The sequence below is a fragment of the Halichoerus grypus genome, chromosome 12, assembly GCF_964656455.1.
Source record: "Halichoerus grypus chromosome 12, mHalGry1.hap1.1, whole genome shotgun sequence".
NCBI classification, from domain to species: Eukaryota; Metazoa; Chordata; class Mammalia; order Carnivora; family Phocidae; genus Halichoerus; species Halichoerus grypus.
The window spans coordinates 85222386-85238974 of NC_135723.1; the positions used below are offsets into that span (position 1 = coordinate 85222386).

A 16589-nucleotide genomic window follows, 5' to 3' on the forward strand; every position below is an offset into this window, starting at 1 on the left:
GTTTTGTTTGATTCAAAAGCTTACTCTAATTTTAGGGTCCAAGGAGGACAACGGACTAGCTCAGAGGCAAAGTCACAGTCAATGGTCCTAAGGTTTTTTGCCAGAATGGAATTCCTTCAATCGCACCTATGAGTTAAAGATTTTTGTTAGCTTTACTTAAGATTCTCCTCCCCTACAACCCAAAAGTCAGGCTTTTACCTCTCAGTTTTCCTTGGCAGATTATTTTTTGCTGGTTTTCTCCTTCCCACTATGGTTCCCGGTATCCTTTTATTAGGAAAACTGTTGTCATCCCCTTAGTGTTCTAAGAATCCAAGAAGATACTTCATGCATCCAGGCCACGGGCCACCTAACAGGATAGGCATTCTTTTTTTTTGAACTGTTATGAAAAGTTTCAGACATACATTAAATCAGAATGACAATAAAATGACTTCCTAAATTCATCAATTGGTGTTCATTTTTGCCATTTTTGCTTTAGCTATGCTACGTGTATGTAAGAAATGTGCATATTTCTTTGCCGGATTGTTTGAAAGTAAGTTGACAACCATCCCAACACTCTGCTCCTAACTTGTTGAGCAGGTCTAAAAACACGAGGTCATTCTTCTACATAATTATAATACCTTTACCATACCTAAGAAAATGAACAATTCTTAGTATCCTTTAGTACCCAGGCCATATGCAACTTTTCCCATCAGCCCAGATCCCATCAGGGTTCACTCACTCAGACTCTTTTTAACTTAAAATGCTCCCCACACCTTTCCTTGGTTTTATCATGACAGCATCGCCTTGTGAAGATGGGTTCTAATCCTGGTGGCACCATTCGCCGAGTCTGTCTGTTTTCTTGGCTTAAATAAATTCACCAACCTTCAAGCTTCTCCTTTTGACTTTCCTCATGCATCATCCTCATTTGTCATCTGCGATTAGTATGGGAAGAGCAGCCAATTACAATGTGCCTGTGGTTGATGGTTTCAAGTGGGCTCAGCAGGTGCCAAGTCAGGAGGGGCAGGGGGCTTGGCTTAGGTCTGACGAACGTTCTTGCCCCTTACAGGTGGGGCCGGTTATCTCTTCCTAAGGAGATCCCAACACAAACTCCTCCTTCTTTAGGGAAAAGCATCCACTGAACAGGATGCTCAGGATGCTCCTGTTCCTGGGCTGGTTTTCTCACCCTCAGTAAGGGAATGACACCATGGGCTTACAAGGATGTGGGGCAATCACCACAGCAAAGATGCAACAGCTCACTGACTGTGAAGGAATGCATCTACTCTGTGAAGTGACAGTCACCTGTTTCAACCTGTTCCAACCAGATAGTCAATTCAAGCATTTAAACTTAAAAAAGTCCCAAGACAGAAGAATCCCTGCAACCCTTCAATAACTATTTCATGAATTTTGTGACTCATTTAGGGATCCACGGCATCCCTCTGTGTGTGCTATTATAATTCATAAGATCAGTACCAAAGAATGCAAGGTGCAGCCAGATTATTCTCATCATTTCAAAAAATCCAAAATCCAAACAGAAAGGTCTGATTATTATTATTTTTTTACAAATGACTAGTCAAAACTTTTGCCTACTACCAGTTAGAAGTGTTTTTCAAGTGACTGACACTTCAGTTATGGGGACAATTTTTCCTAAAGCATGAATTTCTTCCTTTTACTTATGTCTGATAAGATCATACATATCTCTCACCTCAAATGCATGTCACACCCATATATACATGTATGTACTCCACACACAACCATTGGGTTTGGCTCCCTTAGCAGAAACAGATATGGTAGGTTTTCTGCATTCTACCTTACGCCTGCTTTTCAAAACACGCAGCAGAAGAGCAAAGGTGGATATGCTCTCTTGCCTCTAGCTTTGTCTCTTCCTGTGAGCGGTGTGACAAGGCGTTTTCAGCAGACACAACTTAGGAAGCACAGCCTTTGAGCATACTTCTCTGCAGTTTTTAAGCCCTTGGGGAGGAACTGAGGTACCGAGTTGGTGACTCTAAAATGACTGAGAACACGCTGAAATAGAGGTCTTGAGTTCAGGCCTCTGTTTTCACATCCTCTTCTAAAGCACGAGGCCAGTTTCTTGAAAATAAGTCTACGTGAGGAGACTGGCGACCCAAATAACTCGGGGGAAAAGTCACACTGTTCGCTTGTAGGAGATGAAAATGAGTAAGTTGATAAATCAATAGGGGCTCCTTCATTCTCTTTCCAGTACGTGCACAGGGAAAACAGGGTGACAGCGACCGGCTCCTTAACTTGGGTGAAGAAGTATCTGCTTACTTTGTTGAGTCTCTCAGCGACATTCAATGACCAAGAAGGACGGTCGTCCGTGAACACGGGCAGGCTTCTGTTCCTCCGTGTCCTCGAATCTCCAACAATCAACCTGATTGTTCTGTATTTTTAGGCCAGGATGTGGGGAGGGCTGAATTTCTGTAACTCGGGGTGTTTCTATTTTAACCATCAATAATTTTAAGGTCCTGCACCTTTTGAAACGAGTGTTATTTTTTGGCCAGTTCTTTCTCACACACACAACACACCCCTAGAATTGTTCAACCCTCCATCTCTAGCATTAACATAATCACCTTTCAAGAACAAAAATCCTTCCTTGGCATCTCTTGGCCCACAGGCCCTGAGAATGGGTCTCCATTTCAAAATCCAGGCTGTACCAGCGTACTTCATGCTGTTTTTGAGCAAGCTTGCCCCTTTGTATTTTTCCTTCCAAATCTGATAGGAAAGTTGGAGCCTGAAACGTGAATCCATAAACCACACCGCGAGCTCCTGTGTGGCAAAAACGGAACCGAGCAAGCACATTGTTTTCACTCGAGTGGAATGCCAGTCCGTTCTTGCATGAGCAAGCTGGATTAAGAGAACCTCCCCGGAGGCTCGAGGATTGCACAAGAAGACTGTATCTGCCTAGGACACTTCTTTAAGAATGCGGCTTCAAACTGTTGCGGACATCAGGACACGGCAGTCCTAACTTGAGTACTTAGGCCAGACTGGAAAGGCATAGCTGGGGCGTTCAGTTCCAAGTCATTCTCTTGTTGACTTGCACGCCTTTAAAGAATGGTTTCTTGCAAGAAGCAGACGAATGAGTGGTGCAGGCAGGATCTGGGGCTGTGGTTCTGGGTTGAAGTCCTGGCTGTGCTGTTTATGAACGATGGGGTCTTGGGCAATCCTTGAATTTTTCTGAGCCTTGGTATCCTGAGCTAGAGAATGGAGATACACTTTCGTATGCTGGAGTGGTTGTGAGAGTCATGGGGAATTCAGTACATGGAAACAGTCGATGATTTTTAAAGCACTACACACATATTTGTGATTTTATTAGATGGGTCAGAACTCCGGAGTGCCTTTCCAGGGTAAAGGCCGGAATAACCTCAGGTAGATGGGAAGGCATTCTGAGAAATGATAGCTTCCATTTTTGGAACGCCTCCCTCCTCTGTGCCAGGCACCGTGCTTCGTGCTTTCTGTGCATTTTCTCAACATTCGCAACCACCGAACGAGGCTGATGGTATCTCCCTTTTCCAGGTGAGGGAACAGAGATTTAAAGAGGCCACGTGACTTGCTCTTGGTCACAAAGCTTATGAATGACAAATCCAAATCCAGATTTGCCCGATTCCAAGCCCATTCTTTCCTGCTCAGTGCTTTACAGACGCCGTCCCGGCTCATCTTCCATGGCCGCCTGGACCTCTGAGCACACACTGGCTCCAAGTTCCAGGGTTTCATCAAGGAGCACATGAGCAAATCAGTCAAACCAGCACTGGTCCCGATTAGCAGAAGCAGCACCAAACAGCCCACCAACAGGGAGGAGAACACTCAGAAACGCGAAGGACCTGGCTAGCACTGAAGGGCCGGGGGGCCGGGACCTGCGGCCACATTCCTGATTTGCAGTGTGGCCTGGAGCAAGTCACACATTCTCGGAAGCTTTGTTTTCTTATTTAGCTCAAAGAAGCTCAAGTTAGAGCACGTTGGGCGAGTCCAACAGATCTTGCATGCGATTGTGACAGGGCTAAAATACGGTCTCCAAAATACAGCCCAGCCGTTTCTCCTTCTGCGGTTCCCATTTCTGCCGGGCAGTGGGGTGGGAGGGGCCGTGCAGGCTTCTCGATGGGGTGTCAAGCTCTGCAACTAGCTAGCTCCCCGCACCACCTTGGGTGAGTTACTCTGACCCTGGGCCTCAGTCCTCCTCACCTGTCGAATCAGGGTAAGAGCAGTACCTGCTGCACAAAGTTGTAAGATCTAAGATACAGAAGGAAAAGCAACTTGAGTTAGAAAACGCACACAGTCAATATTCAGTAAATGACGGCTATGATGCCAGAAATAAGAATCACTCTTCCTTTGGCACACAGGGAGCAGAGATGTGTCTAAGAGATCTGTCACAGTTTGTAATGACAGGGCTCACAGATCCGGCTTGCATCCGTTTTGCTGTACGTGGATGCATTCCGGAGTAGCTAGCTACAGAGGTGTTTGGAGAATATTCAAATCTGAAAAGAAGCCCTGGGATGTCCAGAATGGCATCTCCAGCTGAATTAACTGAAATGAGTATTTTTAATATTTTCTAACTTCTTTTCCTATTCCCATTCTCAGACCCGAATATGGGATCAATACCCTTGCTTTTAAGCAGAAGTTCATATTATAGACTTTTTCCAACAGTAAATCGGGAGCTGAGTGTTTAAGAGAAAAAGGTATAGAGATCAAATGCTGATGACCATTTAAAACGATTTTACTGGGGAACCATCCAGGAACAAAATAAAACAGAACTCCCTTAAGGTTGATTTATGAGCACAAGCCTCTACTTACACAGAGATGTAAACGCAAATCTGTTGACAGATATTTTCCAGACACAGAAATCCTCAGGAGGCATTCGTTCACGAGATCGGCACCTGGAATTTAGATGACAGTGTGAACACTTAGGAAATATCCCAGAGCAACAGAGGAAGTAAAAGTCAGTTGTTTTCTCTTATTGCTCCCACCAATGTTCTAAAGAGATGAATTTTAAAAAATGAGAAATAAACAGCACCTTCTCTTTCCTGCTTAAGACACAGAGGTTGGGGAAGTTCCTGTGCCGTGAGGGGCCTCAGGCTGGTGTTCTCTCTGTCCCGGGGTGGCCGCTGCTATAGAAACCGTCTGCCGGCACGAAGCCATGCATTTCACAGACTGTCAGGGTTTGCTCAGCGAGATGTCATACAAAATAATATATGGTATAAGCCTCTAATTCCAATCACAGGAGAAGGCATAAAAGCACCCTGCCCAGTGGACTTTCTGTTTTACAAGTTGACTCCGCATCCTCACGATGCACAGCACAGTCTCCAGAAGGCCAGCAGAGAGCAGCACTAGCCTGCAAGTACCACCCCACGGCTTCAGAGGCCGCTGGAGGGCAATTTAGAACTGAAACCGCAAGACTTTCTCCCCTCCGTGGTCTGACTTTAAAGCTGGAATGCACCTTTCACCACATCACAGGAGAGGAAGCCCATCTGAGGTCTTCGCTTCTGAAAGCCAATCATTCAAGGGCACTTTAGTCTTCTGACATGGGACCTGCCACAGCAAAGGGTGGGGGGGCGGGGAGTGCCTTTGTAAGAGCTCCAAGGAGGGATCCTCACGAGGGGCTTATATCCCACAAGCTCACACTGCGCCCTGCGAGAGGCACGGTGACTCAGCAGTGTGATGAAGAGAAGTCTCGTCAAGTTAGCACCTATTGCAATGTCTAAGTTAATGATTACACCTCCACAGAGGAGCTTACACACAGCTGGGGCCACAGAGCAGCCCGCACTCGTCAGCGGACGGGGTGATACGGCCTAGGTCCAGGCATCGGAGCCGAAGGGGGGAAGGAAACCCACTGTGGTTCACAGGTGTGCTCTTTAAGCCGAGTGTTCCCGAACATGTTCTCTAAGTGACTGCCCGTGCACTTGAAGATGCCATCAAAATGGGGACCTATTATGTGGGAGCATTCTTGAGAGCTGGGACTGAAATTCACGGAGGTCTTGACAAGAGAAATGGTCGAGAGAAACTGTAGTTATATTCAATACTGTCTTGCAACAGAAAAATGAATCTAAAAAAATTCAACTGGACAAGTACAAGTGAGAAGGAAGATCTGTCAGGGTAAACATAAAATTCAAACCAATGTGGACTACTAGATCACACATGATTCTGAAATATTTAAATAATGCTGTAAAATAATAGCATGTTTCTACAATTGTCCGATGACAAAAATGAGGACAGGACCCAAAATCAGAGGGGCGCTTTCCCTTTTTCAACAGTAACAGAGATGCAGGCCAGACTGTGAGGAATGCCAGGCTGCTGGTTTTCTGGAACTTTTCAGTATTTGAAAAAGCATTTGGAATAGTTCGTTCGAGCTGCTGAGAAGTCCTGCTTTAACTGACCTTGTCCTATAAATGCACTTAAGGCCTGATTCTGAGCATGCTGCTCCCGCCCCTGCCAGGCCTCCCGTGTGAGCACTGCGCCTGCGGCCTCCTCAGCTCAGGTTCAGATGTCTGTGCATTATTTACAGGTGGGAAGACCAGAGCACAGAAAGGTTTGGTTAAGAACACTGTAGGAGTTAGCGATAAGGCTTCTCAACTATGAGGATTGCAGTTTGATAAATGCATTTTCAGCTTCCCTCTAGCACCTCTGCCTCCCCTCCCCTCATGAGCACTGGAAATCTGTGCCTTTCACAGTGGTTCTTGGTGGTTCTAATCTAGTGCAGGGCTGAGGCCAACCTAGTACCTAGTACCAAACCTAGCCCCTTATCCCCAGAGGGGAGAGCGGCTGCCAACGAGCACGCTTACCACTGGGATTCCTGCAGCTTTCTTGAAAGGGAGTCAAAGGTCAACCTGCCTTCTCAACAGGACAGCCTTGGTCCCGGAGGGCCCCCAAAGGAGTCATCCCCCTAAACCTGTAAGGTCTTAGAAGCAGACCTCTATCAATCCCTGCTTAGAATCAAACCTACCCCAATAAACATCTTTTCCTTATCTTTGCCTTTCCTCACCAGCCCCTGCTTGTCTGAGTTAATGATGCTGAGTTAATACACGCTATTTATTATATATTATTATTTTTTAATTTTTAAAATTTAAATTCAATTAATTGACATATAATGTATTATTGATTTCAGAGGTAGAGGTCACTGATTCATCAGTCTTTTTAATTTTTTTTTAAGAGTTTATTTATTTATTTGACAGAGAGAGACACAGTGAGACAGGGAACACAAGCAGAGGGAGTGGGAGAGGGAGAAGCAAGTTCCCGCTGAGCAGGGAGCCTGGTGTGGGGCTCGATCCCAGGACCCTGGGATCATGACCTGAGCCGAAGGCAGACCCTTAACGACTGAGCCACCCAGGCGCCCCGATTCATCAGTCTTATATAACACCCTGTGCTCGTTACATCATGTACCCAGTTACCCCATCCCCCCACTCCCCGCCAGCTGCCTTTTTAATGTCAAATGCAATGAAGTGACTGCCCATTTAATGGCACATTTAAACTGGAAATAGAGGCAAGCAGCATAAGGTTGGGGACCAGAAAGACCTGGATTCAAATTCTCCCTCAGTTACCTGTTACACATCTTGGACAAGCAATTTACCCCTTTCTGAGCTTTGGTTTCTTCATATTTGAAGTGCAAATCGTAACGTTAATTCTCAGAGTTGTGAAAATATAACTGACTCAAATAAAACACAAGGTACGTAGATCTTCAATAAATGTTAACCCTGCTCCCACATTCCCCTGGGAAGGGATAGCACATCTAACATTTTGGATACAACTTCCAAAGGTAGATACAATCAGTGTGTTACATGTGGTGTGGAAGACTAACCTAACATTGGACATCAGTACACAGAGGCTGTGGGTCTGGGGACTTCTCTCAGGGGAAAGGATAACATAAGCCAAGGATGTCCCAACAGGCATTCCAGAGTCTAGTAAAAGACATACAATCTGAAACTGGGATGAGGATATTCCAATATTTCCATCTGCCTATTCCTGCACCACCGATTCGTGGAGTTGACGATGTACCAGGAGCTGTATGAGACTCAGAGGGTATGAGTGCAAACAAGGCAGATGAGTCTGGCATAAGTAAACACATAAATAGATGAGGATAGAGCATAACAGGACTCCAAAGGGAAATGGCGTGCTCCAGGGCAAACACAGGAGGCTCCATATGGGAGTGGGGAGTCACACTGGGCCAGGCACATCCTTCACAGAGGGTCTAGCCAACAGCAATGTGGCAGAGCTGCGAGTACCTGCTCAACACTACTGATAAAAACAGATCTGTTAAAAATCAATCGACTGGCATTCCCTGATGGCCTCCTAAGAGCCCAAGCGCGGTGCTAGATACTACCAGAAAAATCCCTCAGTAAATGATGGGACTACACTTGTGTGGGACCTTTAGCTGTGGAATGAAGTCATGCTGACAGAGACAAGGATCATCTAGGATTAGATGAGCTTGAGACAGGCTGACTAGTCCGGGGACTTCGCAGGGGAAAGGGGCCTCGGCTGGGTTCTGCAGGGTGGTCTGAGCAGCTGGAAAAAAAGGGAGGGCTTCAGGGAGGGGACAGTAGATCGTGTTAAACGCAGCAAAGAGGTCAAGATCGATGAGACTGGGGAAGCCACTGCCATTTGGAAGGGGGACCTTGGGGGAGTGAGACTGCAGGCACTTGAGAGAACACTGGATTGCACAGGGGGAGAGAGAGAGATGGTGCACTCATGGTGGGAGTTTGGCGATCAGGGATGGCATGAGAAAAAACACGAAATGTAGGACGAGCAGGAGACACAGATGTCTGTTAAGACCCAGCACGTGGGAAGCACTGGAGACACAGAGGGAGGACAAGGTAGCAGTCCCCCGGTAGCTGGTGGGCTGGCAGGGGTACGGACAAGTCAACAGGCAAGCATCAGGACAACGGGAGAGGTACTAGGAGACAAGAAACTCCGAGGGCTGTGGGAGCCACAGGGGAGGCCCCAGACTCTGGGGTCAGGAGAAGCCTTCCCAAAGGCCTCCCATTCTCCATCTCACAGAGGAATGAGCGAGAAGAGATGGAGGTGGTCATTTCCCGTGCGTTTCCTAGAGGGGCTGGGAGCCCCTTTCTCAGGATGCCCCGACGAAAGAGGTATCCAGACACCCATCTGTCTGGAATGCAGTTTTGGCTGGGGACAGAACACAATGACTGATACCCCGTAAAATGCCTTTCAGCGGGACAGGAGTCCCCTTCCCTGACCCCAAGCCTCTAGCAGGCCAGAGGGAGAGGACCATGTCCCAGGATGCTGACCGACACTCACGCTGAGGTGAAGCACACGCAAGCTGGGCCATTTCCACATGCCTGCGAGTGCCGGGGACGTTCACTAGGACGGCCCCAGAACAACCACAGGGAAGGGGGGCTCTCACACCCTCTCCCCTGTCCCCCCCCCCCACAAGAGGGCTCTGAATCCAGTACCAACTCCAGTAAGAACCAGCAAGGGCGGGTGAGGGGCATGCTCATCCAAAGCGCACACAAAAGTCTTAAGAAAACAGCACAAGCTGCTTTCTATTCCATTTTTTTCCAGCTTCCTGTGTAATTTTCTGCTAGGAACATTTTACCCATGGCTTAAATTTCAAACACTTGCTAGATGATAATTTTTTTAAGTACACACAAATATAACAAAGCCAGAAAAAAAAAAAATCCGAGGTGGATTTAAGTCAAAGCACGGCCCGCATGCCTGTCGAATCACATGGGCAGTGCAGAGGTGCGCTCACGCCTGCACGGGACCCAGCGCCAGCCCCGGCGTGAGCAGTCCCCGAGGAAGGCCACGTGGACAGACACAGCCAAACACCCACAGCCAAACACCTCTCCTGCCTAGCTCTGGGCAAAATGAACTGTCTACCTTAACAATGGAGACAATACAGGTGACGGGCGGGGGGGCGGGGGGGGGAGGCATTGTTATTGATGTCCAGAATCACGCTAAGAAGCTAAACACGGATGATTTTTCCTCCACGTTGTCTCCATGGGCAGGAAGGAGGGAAAGAGTGGCCCTTGCTATTATTAGGATGAAGAACAGTTCCCTCCTATGCAAAGATCTTGTTGGGAGATGCTTCACCTATGACATATTATAGTTTACACTCTTAGGGCAAATGCGTTTTGTAATAATCATGCCATTAACGTAACAAAGCAATTAATGAAATTAATGACAGCTACTTGACTGCTTCCTGGAAGAAGCGGGGGCAGGGGGTGGTGCAGGATCTGCTCCCCAGGAGGGCTCGAGGGCAGGAATCTGGTGCAAAGCCCAGCTCTCTGACTGGCTTTTCCCCCTTAAGATAGATTCTTTCACTCCTCGGTTCACGCTGTTGCCCTTCTACAAAGAGAGGCAGCATCCTCTTCCTTCGCACTGGGGAAGCCGCTAGGAGAGAGCCGGCGCGGTGGGCGCGGTGACCTGCCTGCCCTCTGCCTGCCCTATGCTTTTCCGGCTCTCCCGCGGATGGGTCACTGGCTCACACCCTGGCTTCTGGGGAAACAAGTCTTTCCAGTGGGCTTCTGGACACCCGAGTCCTCCACCCGGCAGGAGGAGGGCGCACCAGCTGCCCTTCCAAAGCCCTCCTCCTCCAGTCTGTCCTGCTTCTCTACCCCATTCTTCCCCCACTGCACCCCCTCTACTCTACTACCAAGAGGCACTTCCAAGCTTCCAGAGCATCTTCTAAGTATTACACTTACTCAGTACCCCAAAGAGTACAACATGTTCTCAGAACATTGCTCAATTCTTTCTCCTGTGGGAAGGATTTAAAGTTTGTTTTATTACAATCTAGTGTGGCATAAGTGAATTCTCATCCAAAAAAAGAAGAGAGACAGAGAGGTGTATCAGGTCTCTCACTTTGGCACGGAGATAGAAATGTTATTGTTATTTCCGCCCAGGAGCTAATAAATTCACAACTCTGACAGAAGACATTTTTAAATAGCTGCTGATGACAAATAAATAACTGATTTGTTTCGTTTTGTAAAAAAATGAAGTTCTCTGTTCCAACCTAAGTAGCTTTCTAAACATTCCTCAAAGGGCAAGTGGCCTCTCCTGGCTGGGAGGTCAAAGGCACACAGGAGCCTCCTCCCAAGGCTCGGACGAGGGGCTGTGTGGCCCGAGGAAGGAGGCCGGGCGCACTCTGGCCTCTCCTTCAGCTCTGCGGCCCCCGGCAGACCAAAGCCTGGCTTCAGTCTCCTCTCTGAAACAAGGAAGCTGTATTTGATCGTCTGCCCTTTGCTCTAAAATAAGATGATTCTAAAATATGACAGGAAGTGTCAGGCTGGTTTCTGCCTTGGACCTCACCTAAAGGGGTTTCAGTCGTAAGTCTGTGTGTGGGGAGAGAGGAACATTCTGAATCATTCAAAACCATTAAGAATGTTGGCTCCGACTTCTGAAGGGCAGGATAAACAAACCCGTGCCCAGGCGGGAACTCACTTACTGGATGTCTCTGCCTTTTTAACTCATCAGCACCCGAGTGCTTCCCAAGTACCTTCTAATGGCTTCCATGGTTCCTGCTGTCACACTGGTCTTATTAACGCACCTTTCTCAAAGGCTGGGCATCCGTATCTATCTCAGTGCTGAATGCTCATTAACTTCTCTGTATGTTCACCTGATCGGCTTTTTTTTTGCAATCTTTATCCAAAAGCAGGTTAGTTCTCCCACCCCACATGGGTCAGAGGATCAATACAACTTCTTAAAAAATCCTCTTTCCCTAAACTGCACTCCAAACCCAGTGAGTCTAGACATTCTTTTGACTGAAATGGATTCTGGTACAATCAACGGACCTCTAACCTCTAAATGCATTTGGATGCAGCCTTTATCGATCTGAAATCACAAAGGTTGTAGGGATCAGCATATACTTCTGGTTTCTAGTAGAACCTGCCTCAATCCTTCTGTCTAACAAAAAACTAGGAAAGCTTTTAATGTGCCATATTTTTCTGTGGCTAATTTTTTAGATTAGATTTAGATTTTTTTTTTTTTTTAGATTTAGATTTTTTTTTCATGGCAAGTAAACAGAAGAATAAAGGAGGAACTTGAGTGCTCTGGACACCTGAGTCCTCCACCCGGCAGGAGGTCACAGAGTATGCGCGTACTACCTAGAAACTCAGAGGACAATGTGCTCAAGAAAATGACCAGGTTAGGTTTTTGCCTTCAGAGACACTCAGCTGTGTAAGAATTAACTGGGCACATGACGGGTAAAGTTAAAAAAAAAAAAAATCGACTTTGAAGTTAAAAAATTCCATACCCAAAAAGCGATAAATGGGATGCTACTTTCTATAAGTTTGAAAGCTCACAGCGATGACAGAGCACTGTCAGGCATGCATGACATCTGCAGTCAGGCAACTGGCTGATTAATTGTCACCAGACTTTTTTATGGCCTTATAGGAACTGAGTAAGCTGGTAGTATTTCCTAAGAATTATTGTTCAGTTGTGAAAATGCAGAGAGATTTTTGCTTTGTTTTTTGGAAAATCCCGATCGGTTGAAATGACGACTGGGTAGTCAGACTCACACTTCTTTTGGTACTCGATAAAGGCTCACTCTGCCAGGCAAGGAGAGATATTAGAGTTAACTTGTTTTTCGTTTTTTTTTTTTTTTTTTTTGACTGAGGTCATCTCTATTCATTGGTGTCGTAAACAAGCCAGACTTTTTTTTTTTTTTCAAAACCTCCTTTCAAAAGCAACAGTACATTTTTATCCTCCTTGGGAATGAAATAAAAGCATCGTAATTTTAAAAAACAACATCCATCAGAGTACCTATGAATAATAAAAAATGTAAAAAAAAAAAAAAGCAACCCTACACATCTCATTTGATCATTTCCTGGAATATGGACACTTACGTGGCTCTCCGTTTTAGTCCTTAAGCTCTCTTGATTCACAAGCTCCAACAGAATTTTAAAACATCATTTTAAAATTATCTTCATTCCGTTTTTAGAGACATCAGTAAATGGATAATTTTGATGTGTTTAAATAAAACCACCTTGGGCCGTAACTGTCATTGTGAGAAAAACTCTTCGTGCTTTGCCCAAGACACCAGCTAGGGACTCCCATTAGGATCACTTCCTTTTTGGTTCTTCAGTGGGCTTTATTTCACTTTCTTATCAGCTCAGTGACACTCTAGATGCATCAAGGAATCCGTTTTTCCTTTGCTCCTGCTGCCACTCCAAGAGCCCTCACAGAGCCCGACAAGGCGGAGAGTTCCCGGTTTGCCCAAGCTGGCCTCCCTAGGGCACCGTTCCCAGGGTGGTGACTCAGCTCTGGAGGCCACCTGCTGCGTGGGTGCTGCCACCTTCCGGGTCATTACCAGTCACGAGGGGAGAGGAACGGGGCAGAGCTGAATGGACCCAAAGGATCAACAGCTCAGTGCCAGGTCAAGGACAACACCAGAAGGAAAACCTTTGTTTTATGAAAGATCCGCCCCCTCACAGGTGAGGCATTAAATCACAGAGGGGCTTCACACCTGGATCCTCCGTCCTCCGTCTCCCCATGAGCTTCAAAGCCATGATATAAAGTGAAGGCAAGGCCACAGGGCAGCTCCCAGTTTCAACACCACTTTGATTAAGTCACCACTGGATTTCAAAAGCAATAAATGGCGCCCACTGCCTGCCAGATACCCAAGTGCCTGTGTTTGAGGCCTTCCCTTCCACCAGCGGAGTCCAAACCGCCTTCAGGGCATTCTCTCCACTTCCTTGAGATAAACCCTCTGCTCCGCTCCCCTGCTTTGCAGGGCTCCCTTGCTATGGTGTTACCAGTCACAGACACTGAGCTACCCCACCTGGGATTCCTCTTTATTCTTTGCCCATTTTAATGTTCGGTTTGGTATTTCCCACTTGCCCTGAGGAGCCTCCCTGGACCACCCTGGCGCTCACAACACTCCTGTCTTAACCACGTAAAGTCAACTGAGGTTTACCGAGTCCTGAACTGTGTTAAGCCCTTTCAATCAACCACAAACATTTAAAGGACACGTATGCCACGTCAGATGCTCTATCAGGTGCCGGGAGTAGGAAGGAAAAAGACACAGTCCCTCAGAGGGATGAGAGAAGCGGGCAGCGCTGCCCTTCGGCACATGTGGGGAGCCCTGGGGGACCAGGGAGTGTGGAGGTGCGCAAGGGGAGTGGCAGGTCTACTGAGGAACTCTAGGCTGAATCTTAAAGGGAGGGCAGAGTTTTAAAGGAAGAAGAGGTTAGACAAGGAAGGGAGATGAGGAGGAGGAGGGAACTGTGCAAGGGCATCGCTGCAGCTTGGGGTTCAACGGTGGGGGGCCCACGGTCCATGTGAGGGAGGGGCACGCCGCAGCACTGCCTGGAACTGGGAATTTTACAGCCAAGAGGCACTTCCACATTTACTACCTTGCTTCATCACCGCCACATTCTGGAGCCATTTATTTGGCAATTAATCACACACCGCCCTGTGATGTGTTCACTTCTGCTATCTCACTCCTTAACGTCCCCTGCATTTTTTTGTCACCGCCCTTCTCCTGGACTATCTGCTCTCTGCAGGCACACGACAATACCTTCTTTTTGGATGATTCCAGAGGGACCGGCACAGCTGCTACACCCACAGACATGCAGTAACCTAGGTCTTACCTGAAATTTTAGGATGTGCTTTTGCCATCCTGCCTGTCAAGTAAGTCATTCAACCCATCAGCAAATAATTCTCGAGTCCTCACATTCAGATGGTCCTTAGGGCAGGTATAAGAAGAGGCGTGAAATACAGGGGAGGTGGGGTCATGCCGGGAGCTCCTGGACTGCCAGACTAAGGAATCTGGAACTCTCACATAGAAGAGTTTTGAGTTGGAGAAGTGATCATGATTGATGCATGCTCAGAAGAGATTACTCTGGGGGCGCCTGGGTGGCTCAGTCATTAGGTGTCTGCCTTCAGCTCAGGTCGTGATCCCAGGGTCCTGGGATCGAGCTCTGCATCGGGCTCCCTGCTCCGCGGGAAGCCTGCTTCTCCCTCTCCCACTCCCCCTGCTTGTGTTCCCTCTCTCGCTGTGTCTCTCTGTCAAATAAATAAATAAAATCTTTAAAAAAAAAGATTACTCTGGCGGTAGGATGGGCTAAAGCAGACAGGGAATAGCACAGGGAAGGTTAATAAGCGTTGCTTCCCAAGGTGAGAGTTTCTCTACCATCTGCCCAGACACAAGGGTCGTCTTTGCTCTAGGGGCCCCCTGGGCTTCATTCTTTCCTGAGCTCCATCACACCTACACTTGCTGATTCGGTCTTTGCCTGCTTTTCTTCCCCTTCCCTTTACTCCTTTCTAATAATTAGTGAGCAACCGTTATATGCCAGACATTGCGATAAAGATTAGAGCCTAATATCTAATGTAGGGCAGAGGGTTTCCCGAAGGAGGTGAAACAGGAGATGAATCTTTAGAATGCGTAGGTGTCGGCAGTTAAACAGAAGAGGAAGAAAGAAGAGCACATGCAAAGATGCAGCCCGGGGCAAAGAAGCTGAGCGTGGGGCTCTCCTGAGAGATGTGCTAGAACCTGGAAAAGGAGGAGCCATTAAAAGGCTTTAACAAAGAGAAAGACAATCAGATTTACATTTTAGCAAGATCGGTCTGGAGCCTGAAGGTAGTGTGACCCTGGAGTCAAAGACAGGACAACGGACAGGTGTGAAGACGCAGAATGGACAAGCCCTGGAGATGGAATACAGGTAGGGAAAGGGTGACTGAGAAAAATCTTTGTAAAAGACCTTTAATCACACAGGGGGTCCAACAACAGGTAACACACGCACTGCCTGCTTCTGGCCACAAAGTGGCAGCAACACACAGGCATTCTTGCAGCTGGCCCTCCCAGGTCTGTTTGCAAAAACACTGGGGATATTTGGTTTTGACCACCAGAAGTGGCTGGCTTTTTTTAGGCTTTCTGGACGAACAATTTTGAGTAATAAAGAATAGTTACCATTCTCATAGTTTAGCTCACTGTGAAGTCAGTTTAAAGACATCAGGTATTCAGGGTGGCTTCTCCTTGCCCCCATGAGATCTGCCAAAATTTCAGGTGTGTGACTTGCAGTACCATCAGCACAACTTTACTGCCCTCATCTTGTGTTTCTATCCCCAGGCTGCTCACCTGGTTAGCCCCCCTCAGATTTTCGCCAGTCCCTGAGCCTCTGGGAAGGGCAGCACAGGGATCTCCTCTTGCCAGTGGGGTGTGGGGGTGGGGGTGGGGGCCCTTTAACGATGTTGTTCTTAGTGGAAGATTGGACGGAGCCACCCAAACTGAAGACAACAAGGCTCTCCACCACGCAGGGCAGAACAGCGAAGTACATTCTGGAAAGGAGCCATGGGCTTTGTAAGCTTGCCCCACAAACACACTTCTCCTCCCTCTGTAAACCTTTCACGGCAGAAGCCGTGAAGTATCAACCGATTTGGGGGGAAGCAGCATAAAAACTAGTGTCCTTCTTCCCTCTCAGTGGGGCTATTGTGAGGGTGGCCAGCTGAGCCCTCAGAGAAGCGTGCTGAGAGTCTAAACAGTGCAGGTTGAGAAGAAAGTCTCCATGAAAGGGTTTTCATCCAGGAGAACCAGCTAGTAAAGAGCTTGGCTGCCACGACTAAGTCTGACACGGACCCTCGAAAGCGCAGGAAAACCGGTGAATGCCACCTGGGGGACCCCAGCAAGCGTGGGGGGCACTGTGTCCACATCC

The 16589-nt window shown here is 47.4% G+C and overlaps 1 protein-coding gene across 1 annotated transcript in view; it reads right to left on the minus strand.

Annotated features, from left to right (window-relative positions):
• LOC144379599 (uncharacterized) overlaps positions 1-16589 on the minus strand; it is a 215937-nt gene that overhangs the window by 5517 nt on the left and 193831 nt on the right. The window contains exons 7-10 of the mRNA XM_078059574.1: positions 4783-4865; positions 4174-4221; positions 862-911; positions 199-346 (exon numbers count right to left, since the gene is read on the minus strand). Of these exons, the coding sequence (XP_077915700.1) occupies positions 888-911; positions 4174-4221; positions 4783-4865 (155 nt within the window). The 3' untranslated portion in view covers positions 199-346; positions 862-887. The remainder of the gene's footprint in view (positions 1-198; positions 347-861; positions 912-4173; positions 4222-4782; positions 4866-16589) is intronic.